We start from the raw sequence: 15,322 nt of genomic DNA, 5'->3' as shown, positions 1-15,322 counted from the left end.
GAAAAAAAAAAGACTGGTAAAAAGTTAAGTTCTTGAGTATAAACAAAAAAAAGCACAAACTGCAATGTAGTTATTCAAAGTGATTATTTGACATAATGTAATTGCCAGCATTACAAAAATATCAAAAAAGTTAACACATTTTCCATTGAGAAAATACTTCCATGCTTCCATTTTATTTTTTAAAAAGAAGGTAATATTAGGTTATGTTGCAAGAGACTAAAACTATTTTGATTGATGCCTGCCAACCACCTTAAGTTTCATCAGAAGGTATGGTGTTGTTTTCTTTTGTCAATTGCCAAATAAGTAGAAATTACCGCTATTCACCAAATATAAGACGCACCCTGAATTTGGGGGTCAAATTCTGGTATTTTCTGTTACCTGCGCGGAGGACTCGGGACGTTGGTTCAGTATGCTCCATTTTTTTATTGAAAGTAATGCCGTAACAACCTCAGCTAACACGAGCTGCTGTTAGTTGCAACAGACATGTGCTGCCAGCCAACTGATTCTGCCATCTATAGCACTTCTCTTACTAAACTCGCCAATAGGGAACCCAATGAGCCCACTATATATCATGGACTTCAAGCAATTTTTCAGATCATTTTAGTAGGGATGCACTAAAATTAAATTTCTTGGTTAAAACCATAAGTGATGAACCTAATGCTGAACAAATAATTTATAATAAGGTACATTACCAAAAAGTACATGGCCTATATACTTTTTTGCACTTTACCTAATTTAGGATATTATCACATAGCGACAGGAAGTGGTTAGCACACAGTTCTGAGGTCCCAGGTTCACTTCTGGCCTTCCTATGTGTAGTTTGCGTTTCTCTGTGTACGGTTTACACCCACAATCCCAATAACATGCATGGTAGGTACTCCAAAATGCCCTTAGGTGTGTTTGTAAGCGCGAGTGGTCATTCGTCATTATGTACTCTGTGATTGGCTGGTAACCAGTTCAAGGTGTAACCCACCTACTTCCCAAATACAGTCGGGATAGGCACCTGAAAGTCCACAACCCTTGCGAGGACAAGGGCTGAACAGTATGAATAAGCTTTGTTGTTGGTGTTGTTTTTTCAACTCATACCCAGCCCTCTTTTGATTTATGGCGTTGCCTATTTCAGTACTTTTCAGATCCTGCACTTTTTCAGTCTTACTTCAGTCATTGTTTAAATGAGTACTTTTACCTGCTTTTTGTTATTATTTTAACAGAAGTAATTGTACTTCTACTGTAGTACTGAATGTGACGCATTTTTGCCATCGGTAAGCATTAGCAAGCAGTCGAGTGATGATGCGGGCAAAGCAGGAGCCCACAGTAGTAAAATGCACGTCTGATGCAACGTGGGTGGGCCGCCTCTGCCGCACGCAAAACGGTGGGAGAGTGGGGAATTTTGTGCAGCAGAACAAACACGTTTCACATGATAAAAAGCACTGCGTTGGGAAAACAGGGACCATATCAAACTGCCTTGCTATATGAGATGACGTCTTACCTGGGATCAAAGCAAAACGGAGTTTGTCCATCATTCAGAAATGGGTTGGAGGGTTCTGGTGCCGTGGGCTTCTCGTTAATATTAATCTGAGAGGTAAAACATACGCTGCTTGGTCACTGACAACACTCATGCAGTAGAACCTCAAATGGTGAATAAAATCTGGTCAGTGGCGCTAGTTGAATTCATGTCAACAAAGATGATGCAGTATAAAAAATAAGCAAATGCATCCAATTCAGAGTGCAACTTCTCTTCCTAGAATATGTACAGTAGGGTGAAGCATAGTTTAAGCTCAGTCTCCCAAAATCTACAATAAACAAGAGGCTGTTACATTGTTATTGTTGGTGTTGCTGGGCGTAGTCTCAGACTCCTCGCGGCCATCGGGCGGGGCGTGGTGGCGGGTGGGTTGGATGCAAACTACGTTGCTGTCCCAGGAGGGCGGGCCCATAGGAGGGAGACAAAGCAGCTGCTCATCTGACAGCTCGTCATCGTTGTCGTCATCTGTGGATCACGCATTGATAAAGACAAGCGACTGTGACCGATGAGGGTGTCAAACATGTACAGCAGTAACGAATATGGATGTCAGGACTAAATCTAGTGAAAATTTGATGAAATACAGAATTTTGCTGAAAGGGTATACTATTTCATACTATCATCTATTTTATGTGTTGCATTGTTTTAAAAACGTATTGCATCAAGTAGCAATATATTGCTCAGGAACAAGGTTTGATTTTTTTTCGCAGAGCAGTTTTATGAATCGCCGACTTATTTCTGTATACATGTCACATTCTGACCTTTTGAGTCCGGGGCTGAGGAGTATGGGTTCCCAAAGTGCAGCTTACTGGGACTCTGAGAGACCAACAGTGGGGTGGGGACATCCTGGGCGTATGGCACGGGATACTGTAGGAATAAAGGCACGCTGGACTGGACATTTTCTGCACCGGCTTTCCCACTGGGCCCCTGCTCTGCTTTCTTGCTGCTCTTCTGGAGTTCCTGCCGAGGCAAAGGCAGGCTTTGCATAACTATGATATGATATTTAAGGTGTCCCAATGACTTTGTAGTCTAACAATATAACCAGTTCTCAGTAACCTCAGTCCAAATACATAAAATTAATTGGTCTCAGAATTTAAAACTGTTCTCACTCATTTTAATGACACTCTTTTAAATGCCGCAGCACACTTTCCACTTATTCGAAGGCTTCCTGAAATTAGCCTGTTTATTTACAAAGATAAGGGGCAGAGTGAGGGACTAGCAAGAATGCGCATTTGTGAAACTTTGTGAAACGTTCATATAATTGAGATCCACTTGATGAATTGTTGCAGTTTTCATCAATAAATAGTTGATTTATCAATTCGAGATGAATTGTTGCAGTTTTCATCAATAAATAGTTGTATCAATTCGAAGCCTTGTTAATCAAGGGTGCCTGGGACACAAGCAGGCGAACCTTTGAGCTGCATTTAATTTTTAATACAGAGAAAGACCAGGTCATTTATATTTGTGAAAACATTAATATGAACATGTAGGTACTTGCATATCTTAATCATAAAAGAATAATTCATTTTCAGAATTAATTGTAAAATAGGTAGGACGGAATAAAAACAAAGCTGGCCATCGTGTGAAAATCTAATATTCATATTACAAATTATCGAAAAACATTTTAGAAAGCCAGGGTTGTCATTATGTTTTCAGCTGCTCACACAAACACTTTCAGGTCTCACCAACTTATTACTCCCCCCAAACAGGAAAAAACATGGGACCTTTTCGTTTTAATTGTGCTAGTAGCAGATGCCTATTGAATTTACAGTCTAAGCCTCTAATTTGGTCATTTGGGAACTCTAGAGCGGCTCCAAACACAATTTCGGGGACGATTTAGGGCTTGCTGTGGTCCATATTAATGGAAGGGAAAATGAGAGCACATTAACTTCACTTTTACAATTAAGGAGCATTTCAAGCTCGAGACATAGATTGGGGAAAATGGCTGTTGTTTTCAGGAGGGATTTTTTTTTAAGGGTGGAAGGAGTCTATAAAAGAGAAAATGAAAGCGATTACAAAGCACCTCCAGTTTCTCCTTGAGTTCTTTCAGCTCCCGCCCCTTCTCAGCTACCTGGCTCTGGAGTAAACAAACAATGAAGGAATGAGCACACTCATTTTTGCCTGTCCTTTGTCTGTCATTCACTCCTCAAAGTAGAGAATTCAGTTGAAACGTGAGTGACATAAATTGCGCCATTTTACAATAGCTTCTTCTGTGCCAAACACTGATTTATGCGCGGTGCCGCTCTGGAGCCAAACAGCATGTTTGAGTTCCTCACAGACACCAGGGCAAATATCCGCCTGCCCCCGAGCCAAGCCAAGCATTAAGACGGCAAATGGAGAGAAACGTTCCGAGCCAAGCTTCACTTGTCTCCAGCGGCGGACATAAACAGCCGTAAAGTGTTGTCTCCAAGACAAGTTTGCTCATAAACAATAAATGTCACAAGGCTTGTGCTCAAGGGAAGACATGTCATCAAATGCTGATCCCCTCTGAGCTTACACTAGGCATATATAGAGGAGACGACGCTGAAATGATCGAGGCCATTTCCAAAACTACACAGGCTGTCCACATGAAAACTTTTTGTTTTGCAGCAAATAATATAAGCAATAATAACTAATTATTTGAGCTTGTATGCACTGTGTGTAAAATTCCAGTACAGACACCTCACAGAAGGTCTGTTTTCAAATCTGACTTTGTATGGGGACAAATTCAAAAAGACTTTTACAAGCGAGACAGGCTGGAGGAGGCACCCACCATGCAGCGGTCTTCCTCTGACGCCAGCTGTAATTTGAGATTCTCACTGATCTTCTGCTGCTCTTTCATTTTCACCGCCATCTTGGCCAGTTCATCGTGCATCATGCCGCTACGCTCTTTCTCCTCCTGAAAGATCAGCAAAAGGTAATTAAAAAATGCTTTCAGATACTGCAGAATGAGCGTTGAATCTTCATTACCATCAACAACTGCTTGTACTTCTTGTATTTCAAATGCTTGTCAGAAGCCTCTCTGCTGACGCCTTTGAGCTTCTCTTGAATGATGGCTTCCAGCATGGGATCTGCAGAACCAGGACTCCCTGTGAGGACCATGAAAGCTAATCAGACAGTTAAGCAAGAATGAGTATTTGGAAATTGTCCAAACAGTAAGGTATTTGTGTTTCAAAGTGACAGACTTACCTGGAACAGATGTGTCTGGACTTACTGATGAAGGAATTGTTGTTAGCTCTTGTGCTGAGTTTCTTTTCAGCTCCTACACACAAGTGAAAAATAATGTCTGTTATTGAAATTAAGTTTAAAAAAAAAAAAAAAATTAATTACATGAGCACAGTGTAAGGGTACCTTGGCATAATAGACCATCCTGCCACTAAATAGAATGCAGACCTACCCCTTGCTGCTCAGACAGCTTTAGCACTTGTTTTTGCAGCCGAGTGCATTCTTTGTATTTCTCCTTGTAGTGCTCAGCTGCCATGTGCAGACGCAGTTTCAGGTCCTCCACTTCTCTCTGCAGCTCTGCTACGAGAGCCGGGTCTGTACAGACATCCTCTGATTTGGCCTGCCGAACATAGGGATAGATAAGATAAATGAAATATTAGGACATATTCAAATACTTGTCTGCAGACAATAGGTATAACAAACTTTTTAAAAGCAAGTTCGGTTTTATCAACTTGTTGTCTTGCTAGTTACTATGGCATACAAGGAAGTCCCCGCTAAGCTTTTCCGTGTTTGTTCATATGATTCAAACCCTGAAACAAATCACATCTATTACCATTATTTCCTATGGGATGAATGGACCAATGGCCCAAAACAAACTGCGTTCAACCTCAAGAGAAATATGTAAATATGCTGTGCATATTAATTTACGACTAGGACTGTATCTAATAAATTGGCAAATAGATGTTGTGACTTACCGCCTCCTGCTTGGCATTTTCCTTCATCTGCTCCACCAGACACTCCAAGCGGCCACAGTGAGCCTGCGCCTCGGCTTTGGCCTGTCGCAGGGCATCGGCCTCCAGTTTCATATGATATAGTTCAGACATGGTGCGGTCGCGGGCGCTCGAAGCGTCCCTCAACTCTGCTGATAGCATGGTTGACTGCTGCTGGTTGGCCTGGAGTTGCTCCTCTTTCTGTCTCAGCTGCTCCTTCAAGGCCTTTAAATCTCCCTGTTAAAAAAAAAAAAAAAAAAAAACTTTTATGAAATGGGCTATGTGTATTTAATGATAATGAATATGACAGATGGATTAAGAGTGAGTACCAAGGGGGAAACTTTGGCCACGATCTCTTTGTACTGGTTCTCTTTCTCAGTAAGGCACATTTGCAGGCGTCCCACCTCTTCTTTAAACTGAGCAATGGTGTTATCTTTGTTAACAGTCACAGATTTCATCATCTGCAGCTCCGCACTCAGCTTAGTGTTTTCCAGCTCACGGGTTTTCAGGTGAATCTGATGCAAACACAAAATGAATACCCGATTCATTTGTACACTGGCTATACAATGACAATTAGGGCATGCTAATCCATTTATTATACTTTATTATAACTGTCAAAACGACCACACAATGACTAAAATAAGAAACAAAAAATTGGGTCAAGCCCAGACAACATAAAGTTTTTGCTCAAGTTGAATGACAAGGCTTTTTTTTTTTTTTTTTGTGAGTTTGTGGCAATCCTATTTCCTTTGGAGTGCCCACCACAACAAACACCTACAAGCACCAGACGACGGCTCAATATGGCTTTTTGGTTTATGTTTGGAGAAAAAAGCGCACAAAATAATAATCCTAGTAGTTAAAAAGAAAGTTGAAACCAGACCTCCCTTTTGAGGCGATGTAATAGTATGGGAAAAATTGCAAATTTCATGTAACATAAAGCTGTCAGTGAACATAGTTTTCTAGCAAACCACTGCCAACCAAATTGAGAAAATGATTATGTGACAGCAGAGCTTCTTGTTGCCACATCCTGGGAGCTTGCCATTCCAACCTGCTTTTCATCTTGGGAGCAGCATTATCCCAATGAGAACTTGTTTTTCCCACAGAAATAATGGAAGAAACCCATAAAATGACAAGCACAGTACCTTGTAAAGTTCTTTCTCATCTTTCTCATTGTTGAGTTGAGACTCAAGCGTTTCCTTTTCTGTTGCGAGTTTCTTCATTCTGTCCTTTAAACTACAAAAACAAAACAAAAAAACCCACACAATTTTCATATCTGATATACTGGTTGGTATTAATAATATTTTGCCAATAGTATATGTAGAACTTCAGGCTCTAATGCTAATTAAGAAAAAAATATTGTGATTTTTTTTTTTTTTTTTAAGCACGTGACTAAAACTAAATCAATAAGATTCAGTGCAGCCGCAAGCTTTTTTGTCCATGTGGATGTGGCTTGTTTGAATATTTTTTTTGAAGAAAATGCAAGTGTGTGCATGCAAATGTTGTAAGTATTTACAAGTCCAGCTCGGTTTCCTTTTGTAGGCCTCTCTGGGTGACTCCAATAAGATCTTCTTCCAGCTGTAACACCCTGGATGTGGCCTCTTCAAGCCGCCTCTTCACTTCCTCCTTCTCTTCTTGCAGGACATTGGAAGAGTTCTGCAGTTCCTGGGAAGCAGAAAACAAACTGTTAAATTATGGTATGATTCCTAAAGTAAGAATAATACAATCAATGAAATAATTTCATAATAATAATGCAGCCTCTAACTGTAAAGACATTCTGTAGTTGTCATAAAAATAGTACGATAAGCGAAACATAAGAATTCACACTCTAAGTGTAAAAAAGTTATTTAGTTGTAATCATTCTTATCTTAAAAGTCAAGACGTCCAGTCAGTTGTTTTGCCAAAAAAGGGTTAATGTGTTTAAAGAACATTCAAACAATGATGAACATCCAATAAATGGAATTGAAGACAAAAATAAAAAGCAAACTATTTGTTTTACTATGCAAGGACATAATTTTTGAATCATTACATTCACACCATATAAAAAACATAAAAGTATGCCCATAAAATTAACAGCCACAAAGTAAGCCATCGCTTTCTTGTGAAAGCAGTTTTCAAACGAGCAGATTTATTACAGAAGACAGCTAAATGAATTCGAACTGGTGTTACTTTTAAGACTTAATGTTCGAGTTGTAAAAATGCTGGATTGCAAGTTGATAACGCAGACATACATATCTGTCAAATCTTGATTTATGCCATCAGAGGCATACAGTATGTTTAACAAGGACTGCATGTCTTTCACTAGGGGGTGCTAAGAGACTGTTTTGGGCCCATTTGGAAAAGATCTCATTTTCTAACAGTTTAGAAACATTGGCTAACATGTACATCTGCATGTATGGATTTATTTAATTTAACTTTGTTTAATTTAACTAAGTTAAATCATGACTCCCTCCTGCACTCTAATTCTACTTTACGTGATTTTGTCTTTTCAGCAAGGCGCAGTTCTCCTCCTCCTGTTGGAACGCTTTCTGCAGGCTCTCCTTGTCCAGTTCCATCTGCTTCATCTCCTGCTGCAGCAGAGCCACCTTTTTCAACAGCTCATCTTTCACTCGCTGGGCTTCCTCCACTTTTTGCTGCACACAGAAAACGTACTTCTTGAGCTAAGTCTCAGAGCCGTAATTTATGATGTAAGTTGAAGTGCAATTGTACTCAGGTATTTTAAAAAGGGCTTTGGTTTCATGTTCCCAATAAAGCAAAAATGTGCTGTATTGTAAAATATGTGAACATAATTAGGCCTAATAAAACATGTCAAAGAAAAAGGTTTTATAAGGTGTATTTTCTGTATTTGTGCATTGACGTGCATTTAAAAGGAGTGAGTGGCCTCATGGTTCAGAAGCTTTGACTCCCAAATAAAGTTCATTTTTCATTTTTCACACATTTAGTCCAGTGTCAAATCTACCCATGCTCTATTATGAGTGATTTTATACTGCACTTGTGTTTGCTTGGTTGCTCCGTATTATAAAGATGCTGAAAGTGCCTCAATTACCATGGGGCCCTCATCTTTTTTTTTCCCCCTCCATTTGAACATTGGCATATCTAAAGTCAAACTCAAATTTGGCATGCAACATAAAAAAAAAAAATCACAAAAGCAGATTATCTGAAAAACATCTAAGGTGGGGCGCTTGTAACTCAAGGCACCATTGCAAGTAACGATTATACTTGTAATCAATCAGTTGATTTTCTGATGAGTCACTAAAAAAAAAAAAATTGAACACTTAATAAAAACAGGACATTTTAGGGATTAAGTAATTGATTGTTTGATAGATTGATTGACAGTGTAGAAAATGTAGTAACATGTTTTTTTTTCATTTACTGGTTTGGACATGAAATTATTACAGAGCTGGCTAAATTATTATTGATTTCTAATGTGAATAGATATTTGTAACTGTCTAATTTTGAGCAGATTAAAAGAAATCAAATAATATTTACTGATAAGACACCAAAATACTGAGGATTTGGACTGTTTTTTTTAAATAAGTCATTATAAAAAAAATAAAATATTATATATATATATATATATATATATATATATATATATATATATATATATATATATATATATATAAATTTGATTGATCGCTTGATTGTCAATTAATTAGTGCACCCTTACATATTGCTACACTCAAAAATGACTTTAAAACATTTGCGATCAGATAAAAATGTGGAATCTCAAGCACTATTTTAGCCAATCAGACGTCTGGGTAACATTTTGTATTCTGATCTAAAGGCACAGGCAAATGAATGTCCAGTCTTCAGTTAGTAACTGTTTGGATTAAAAGAAAATAACAGTTGATCAAATATGTCATCAATGATTACCTCAAGAAGGCCCGCCTTGGTGGTGACCACCAGGATGTCAGAATTGCACTCATCCTCCACAGTCAGCAGCTCTTCCTCTGAGGGGCTATTGGCGCGAAACAGAAAAGGTGTGCTGGCTCCACGAATCTCCCCTTTGTGGGTCACATAACAGAACTGATAGAATTCGCCGTCATCGTTGGGCACATAATATCCTGAATACACATAAAAAAAAACAACATTCAAGAACAACAAACTTGATACTGTATTAAAACACAACTACAACCAATTCCACAACACACAGCATTACTCAATAAGCCATTTAAAAGGCATCTAAACTGTGGTTTATTAAAAAGGTATCATGTTCTTTAGCACTGTCATCTTACCCTGAAAGACCACTGTTCTGTTGACTGCGGTACCGTCCACATAGTTCTCAGGGAGGGGGGACCACAGGAATGTGTAATAGTCCCTTGCTGTGCTCCAGCCGACCTGCGACACATTGCAGGGTATCTGTTCAGACAGACGCTTTCCCCACATCAGTGGAGTATAATAACAATGGAGACGTCAACACCCGTGACTCCTAAAAGAGTCATTTTTGTTTGTCGTTATTATGGGACATTTTATTCACAGGTGACATGAGTGTAGACACAGCAAAGAAATTTTCAAATTGAATGTTTTTAACTCATGGTCACCATCTGTATGCTGTTGTTTACAACAAAAGTACCAGCATTTTCTATACAAATGCGTTTTGGAAACTAACGGTAACTCCACTAAAATTATGAAATGCTGTTTTATGTGTTGTTAACCAGTGGCTGATGATAGGCGTGGGTGTACAAGTACAGAAAATACATATTTCACTTCCATCTGCAGCCATAAAACCGTCAAACACAATGGCAGTCAATGGAGGGTTCTGGCTTTTAGTGCGCTCACAAAACAAGCCTACTTACTTCCATACTCTGAACAAAAATGCTGCATCATTGTAAACCTATCACGTTTATCTTTCTAAAGGTATTGAGATGTTAAGGCAAATAGTGTTAAGCTACAGTATGAACTACATGTCTGGAATTACAACAGTGCGAGCGTTCATCAGAGCCAGAGATAGAAAGGCCCCCGTTTTGCTGTGAACCCCCTAGTTGTTAAGCAGCGCACTTCCAGCCTCCAGCAGTAAAGAACAGGAAGCAATTAAAACATGCACATAGTGACTTTATGTCATTACTGGAGGCGAGCCCCCACCAGTGCACTCATTAGTGGCACTGGCTGAAAACTCTTGAGAGCAACTCTTTGACTTGCCTCAGACATGCCTACAATGTGTGAGGAAATAGACGAGGTCCACAAAATTAGGGATACTGATGTCCTTGGTTTTGATTGACCTTTTCGTAAAGGTATTCATTTAACAATGCCTAGTGTTAAGATTCCAGTTATACTTGCAACATGACAGGATTTTTTTTACTTTTTCTTACATGAAAATGTGTCTAAATGTAAAAGTGTGTTTGGAAAGGCTACTTCAACCTGAGTACAATGCAAAAACAACTTTGTAATGTGTATAAAGGGTTTTGGTGAAAGCCAATTAACACAAATGACTAAAGAACACATTTTCACCCAATTATGAGTAAGCAAAGTTTATACATTTTAGTTTATCTTTTTTTTTTAACTTAAAAAACTCTCCTCTCAAAAAAACATTACATTTTGGACAAACATCTCCCGCTAAATTTTGATCTGATAAATTCACTGGCTGAAAAAGCAGATTTGAGTCAGCTTGGTCTAGTCGTACAGTCATTTACCTCCATCAAGCCAGCCTATATGGAGCACTTGAACCATAGGTCTCAAACTGCATTCCTCGAGGAACGCTATCCTACTTGTTTTCAATGCTTCCCTCTACAAAACACCTGAATCAACTAATTAGGATCATTTTCAAGCACGTGCAAATAACATTTGAATCAGACGTTTTGAAGAGAGAAGCATCAAAAACATGCAGGATAGCATTCAAACTTTGAGTGTTGTTAGCTAGCGGCTAATTTATGCTACAAAGACTTTAATGTCAATATCAGCGGAAATAAGTCGTTCGTTAGCGCCCTGAATTGGTGACTGAACGTTATTTCAGAACGATTTCCGGCATGTTTTACAGTCATGCGGAGCATGAAGAACTGCTCCTAAGATTGGCTTGACTTTGGTTTATCTGGTGTTTACACAATAGGAGGGTTTCCGGGGCAAGAAAAAATAAATCTCTTGAACATTTTTTTTAGGCAAGGTAGTCAAATTACTTGGACTCAGAACAGGTCATGTAAAAAAACAATCATCTTTTTTTCCATTTTGAGAATGTATTTGTTACAGGGCATTGTAGAAAGCATTTAGAGTGCTAAGCCCATATTCTTTCAAAAGTTCATAAAAAGCTGGTGGTCATTTGTCACATTGATAGAGCGGAAAAACAACCACTGAAAAATCCCATGATAGAAAAAAAAAATCAACCATGATATACCGAGGGACAATTGCATTACCTTAAAATTGAATTGCAACGTGTCTTTATACTTTAAAAACTTAACAACTGTCACTTAAAAATGAACAATATCTTAAGTGGTTGAGGGAGAAAGATTTCACTATACAACGTAAGTAGTTTTCATAACGTGTACTTTTTTATTTTAAACAAAGCGAGCTACGTACGGTCAAAGGCAACAGGTTGCTGCTGGAGCAAGGAGGCACGTTTGCTGTCTAAGTGTCAGTCAGTCAGAATGAATACATGCAGGAAGTGTTCATGAATCACATGGTGAGTGAGACATGCTAATTACAAAGCAATGTTGGCATTCTCCTCTCCCTCCTGACAAGTCGCCCCTACCCCACACCTCCATCAGCCCTAAAGCAACTGCAGTCACGTTGTATAGGAACTGTTCAAAAGGCCAAAGGCTGCGATTGCAGATGTGTCCAACAAAAAAAATGTATAGTGCCCATATATCTACCTGTTTGACATCTATTGACCTAGGAGAGTAAATACAGGTTGCTAAATGTGATTTACAGTTTTAGCTTACCTTGCATAGCAAAGTCTACAACACAAACATGTTAACTGCAGAAATGTAATGCTTTTTTTTAAATATACTAAATGTCTGTCAACTCTAGCACATAAACAGCTTAACCCTACTTACCTAAGTAACATTTTCACATCTATATACAGCAATATTTAGCATTCTATCAACTTTCACTTTTAGTCTACTAGATTTTGCTATTACAATTTTTTAATTGATTATGATTGGAACTGGATATTTCAGTTACCTATGTTTGTTTTGGTACAGCTTGTTTCAAATCTTACACAAAACTGACGTTGACTATCAGAGAATTTGTGACATTTTTGCTCACAAATTTCATTTGAATAGACAACTAAGTCTGAATTGCATTATGTTAGATTTGCCTGATTCATAACTGGACTGTGCAATATATTGACAAAATGTCAGTGAAGATTATTTAAAATATATAGATAATAGAAAAACAAGTGCTCTTGGCTGGAGGGTAAAAGGGGTACTAAAAATCAATTCAAGGTTATCTGCAACCATGCGAAAGCAAGCACTTTGCATGCGTCATTTAGTTCACCAACACTGCTTGGAAGATGGTCTGGATTTTAGTATCTATTCAAACTTTGCTAAGCAACAGGATTTATGATTCAATTGTTTGTACCAGACCTCACCCACGTAGTACCTCCAACAAGAGGTAATAGGCACCTGTATAAATCCACATACAGTGTCATAAGAACGGTCTCTGCTTGAAACCAAACCTTGAGACTTCGGACTTTGAAGACAATAACAGCAAAGCCCCCCACACCCCATCCTCAGCATTCTGGCATTTAGCAAGTTGAGATCATTTTGTAATACTAAGTGACTATGAAGAGGATGAGATTAGTCTGATTTTTTCATTGAATTTAGGTAAAAAACGATGTAAAAATTGTGTATTGGCATCTGAATTGACATATAGAAAGATCAAATTAAATATCCTAGATACAACTTGCACATAAGCAAAACATACACTTGATACAAGGGTTTGGAGAGCCACAAATATCTTCCTCCACCACCCTGCAAAAAACTGATAGCACCGGTGCAACCCCTTATTTTTTGGGAACATACCATTGAGAAATTAGAGAAATTTCTGAAATACCGAACATGTTTAGTTACCTTGAAAATACCAACCCAGTCCTTTGGGTGTGGCTTGATGAATTGTGTAAGGGTATAGTGACACTCCAGAGCAGCATGAGGCAAGTAGCTCTTGCCTACATTCTGGAAAATGACGTGGGCAAAGTTTGATGTGTCCATGTTGTTGTCTAATGAAGGCTCATCCGCAATCAGCGCCATCAATCAATCAACAATGGCTGGAAAGGAATAAAAATGAAAAAACAATAAGAAACAAACACAAATGACAATTACCTAAGTATAAGGTAATTCATGCAAAAAAAATCGTCTCACTATTCTAAAAATGGCATTTGATTGTTGTTGCATTTGTGAAGTATGAATTACGCAGCAAAATCCTCTTTTTCTTTTTTTATCCATCTCAGGGGTCAGGCACTTTGCCACTTGCTGAAGACTGAAAATGACATCACAGTAATTCAATGCTGCACCTTCTACATTGTTCTGGACCCACTTGACAAAGCTGTTGTTTTAAATCTGTGCCCTAAATGGTTTGTATTTGACTTTGGAGGTTCCACTGCACTGATGTTTAGTATAACAGTCTTTCTGTTCTGCCAAATATAAACCTTTCTCAACAGGGTTACAGTTACACCTGTGCCTTTACCCTGGTAACAACACTGCATAAATGCATGACAGGGATGAAGTGCTCATAACATTGTTGCATGTCAAATGCCAGCAATCCTTCTGCTGCCCAAATCTTCAAACAATATCCACAAAAAGTTTCCACCTTTTCTTTTTTGAAAGGCGCCACACGTCCACAACTAATGTTAAATGTCAGCAATCTTTCTGCTGGCCAATCCATCAAATAACATTAAAAAATAGCCATCTTTTTTCTATTTTTAAATTAATCTCTTTGGTAATGTATTGAAATTCAACTATAATGTACATTTATAAATACAATGGTAACTTGGCGGTATGGTGGCAGAGTGGTTAGGTTAGCATGTCCACCAGGCCTTCTTGTGTGGAGTTTGCATCTTCTCCCCAAGCCTGTGTAAATTTCCTCCAGGCATTCTAGCTTCCTCTGACATTCCAAAAACATGCATAGAAGATATATTGAACTCTAAATTGACTGTCCTATGGTGTGATTGGGGGTGTGAATGGTTGTTTGCCTTTGTGTGCCCTGCGATTGGCTGGCTACCAGTTAAGGGTGTTCACTTTAATGTTCAGTATTTTTAGAAATTGACTTACGTACCTGAAATAAAGACTGGAGAGAGGTCTTTAGATCAGTAAAACACAACACGTTTATACGAGGCTATGCCTTAAAACTATCAGTTTCGATCGTTAAAAAAATGTACGTGACGAACCAGCTTATTTAGGAAATTGCTTTGGACTACGGCTGAAATTTAAACTCCGTTAACTTTTAGACCTTGAGTTATGCAAAAGGATATTGAAAAGTCGAAAGTCTACATTCCAGAAAGACCGAATACTGAAACTGATAGGCGAGGCCTAAAGCGATTAAAGAGACAACCAAGCGACTAGATGGCTAATGTCAGTCGCATATCTATTTACCAACAAAATAGCTGTGCCTCGATTGTACTATGACAGTAAACGAACGGTAAACCTCAAGCCACATAAACTTATCCGTCACTTAATTCCAATTACCTCCTTTCAACTTGACGGCTACACTGGAGGACAGTTAGCTAACGTTACCAGTTAGCAAACGCCGACTCTCGACGTTGAAAATCGCAGATCAAACCACGACACATTTTAACGAAAAACTAATTGTCAGCGAAGCATTATCAAACAAACGTTATACATACCCCTTTGCCATACTGAATAACGACCAAAATCGTTATTAATCATATAAAATGACTGTTGACGCAGTTCAGTGCCTTGCCCGTATGCTCTTCCTGGAATAACAACAACATACGTCATTTCCG

At 38.6% G+C, this 15,322-nt stretch overlaps 1 protein-coding gene across 5 annotated transcripts in view; it reads right to left on the bottom strand.

The window, feature by feature from the left end:
* Positions 1-15,322, bottom strand: part of LOC148425446 (tax1-binding protein 1 homolog B-like) — a 16,166-nt gene extending 844 nt beyond the window's left edge. The window contains exons 1-17 of one of the 5 annotated variants that reach the window (XM_088410331.1): positions 15,203-15,322; positions 13,434-13,627; positions 9,669-9,771; positions 9,307-9,497; positions 7,905-8,063; positions 6,947-7,095; positions 6,576-6,666; positions 5,763-5,948; positions 5,419-5,670; positions 4,896-5,063; positions 4,688-4,760; positions 4,469-4,605; positions 4,272-4,397; positions 3,543-3,596; positions 2,281-2,479; positions 1,818-1,987; positions 1,490-1,575 (exon numbers count right to left, since the gene is read on the bottom strand). In XM_088410331.1, the coding sequence (XP_088266457.1) occupies positions 1,490-1,575; positions 1,818-1,987; positions 2,281-2,479; positions 3,543-3,596; positions 4,272-4,397; positions 4,469-4,605; positions 4,688-4,760; positions 4,896-5,063; positions 5,419-5,670; positions 5,763-5,948; positions 6,576-6,666; positions 6,947-7,095; positions 7,905-8,063; positions 9,307-9,497; positions 9,669-9,771; positions 13,434-13,610 (2,321 nt within the window). In that variant the 5' untranslated portion in view covers positions 13,611-13,627; positions 15,203-15,322. The remainder of the gene's footprint in view (positions 1-1,489; positions 1,576-1,817; positions 1,988-2,280; positions 2,480-3,542; positions 3,597-4,271; positions 4,398-4,468; positions 4,606-4,687; positions 4,761-4,895; positions 5,064-5,418; positions 5,671-5,762; positions 5,949-6,575; positions 6,667-6,946; positions 7,096-7,904; positions 8,064-9,306; positions 9,498-9,668; positions 9,772-13,433; positions 13,628-15,202) is intronic. The other 4 variants (XM_088410332.1, XM_088410333.1, XM_088410334.1 and 1 more) reach the window with 4 other exon arrangements.

This window comes from Hippichthys cyanospilos, chromosome 3 (assembly GCF_059441005.1).
Source record: "Hippichthys cyanospilos isolate Australia breed blue-spotted pipefish chromosome 3, RoL_Hcya_1.0, whole genome shotgun sequence".
NCBI lineage: Eukaryota > Metazoa > Chordata > Actinopteri > Syngnathiformes > Syngnathidae > Hippichthys > Hippichthys cyanospilos.
The sequence above is the reverse complement of the archived record's forward strand: the minus strand, read 5'-3'. Positions and strand labels throughout refer to the sequence as shown.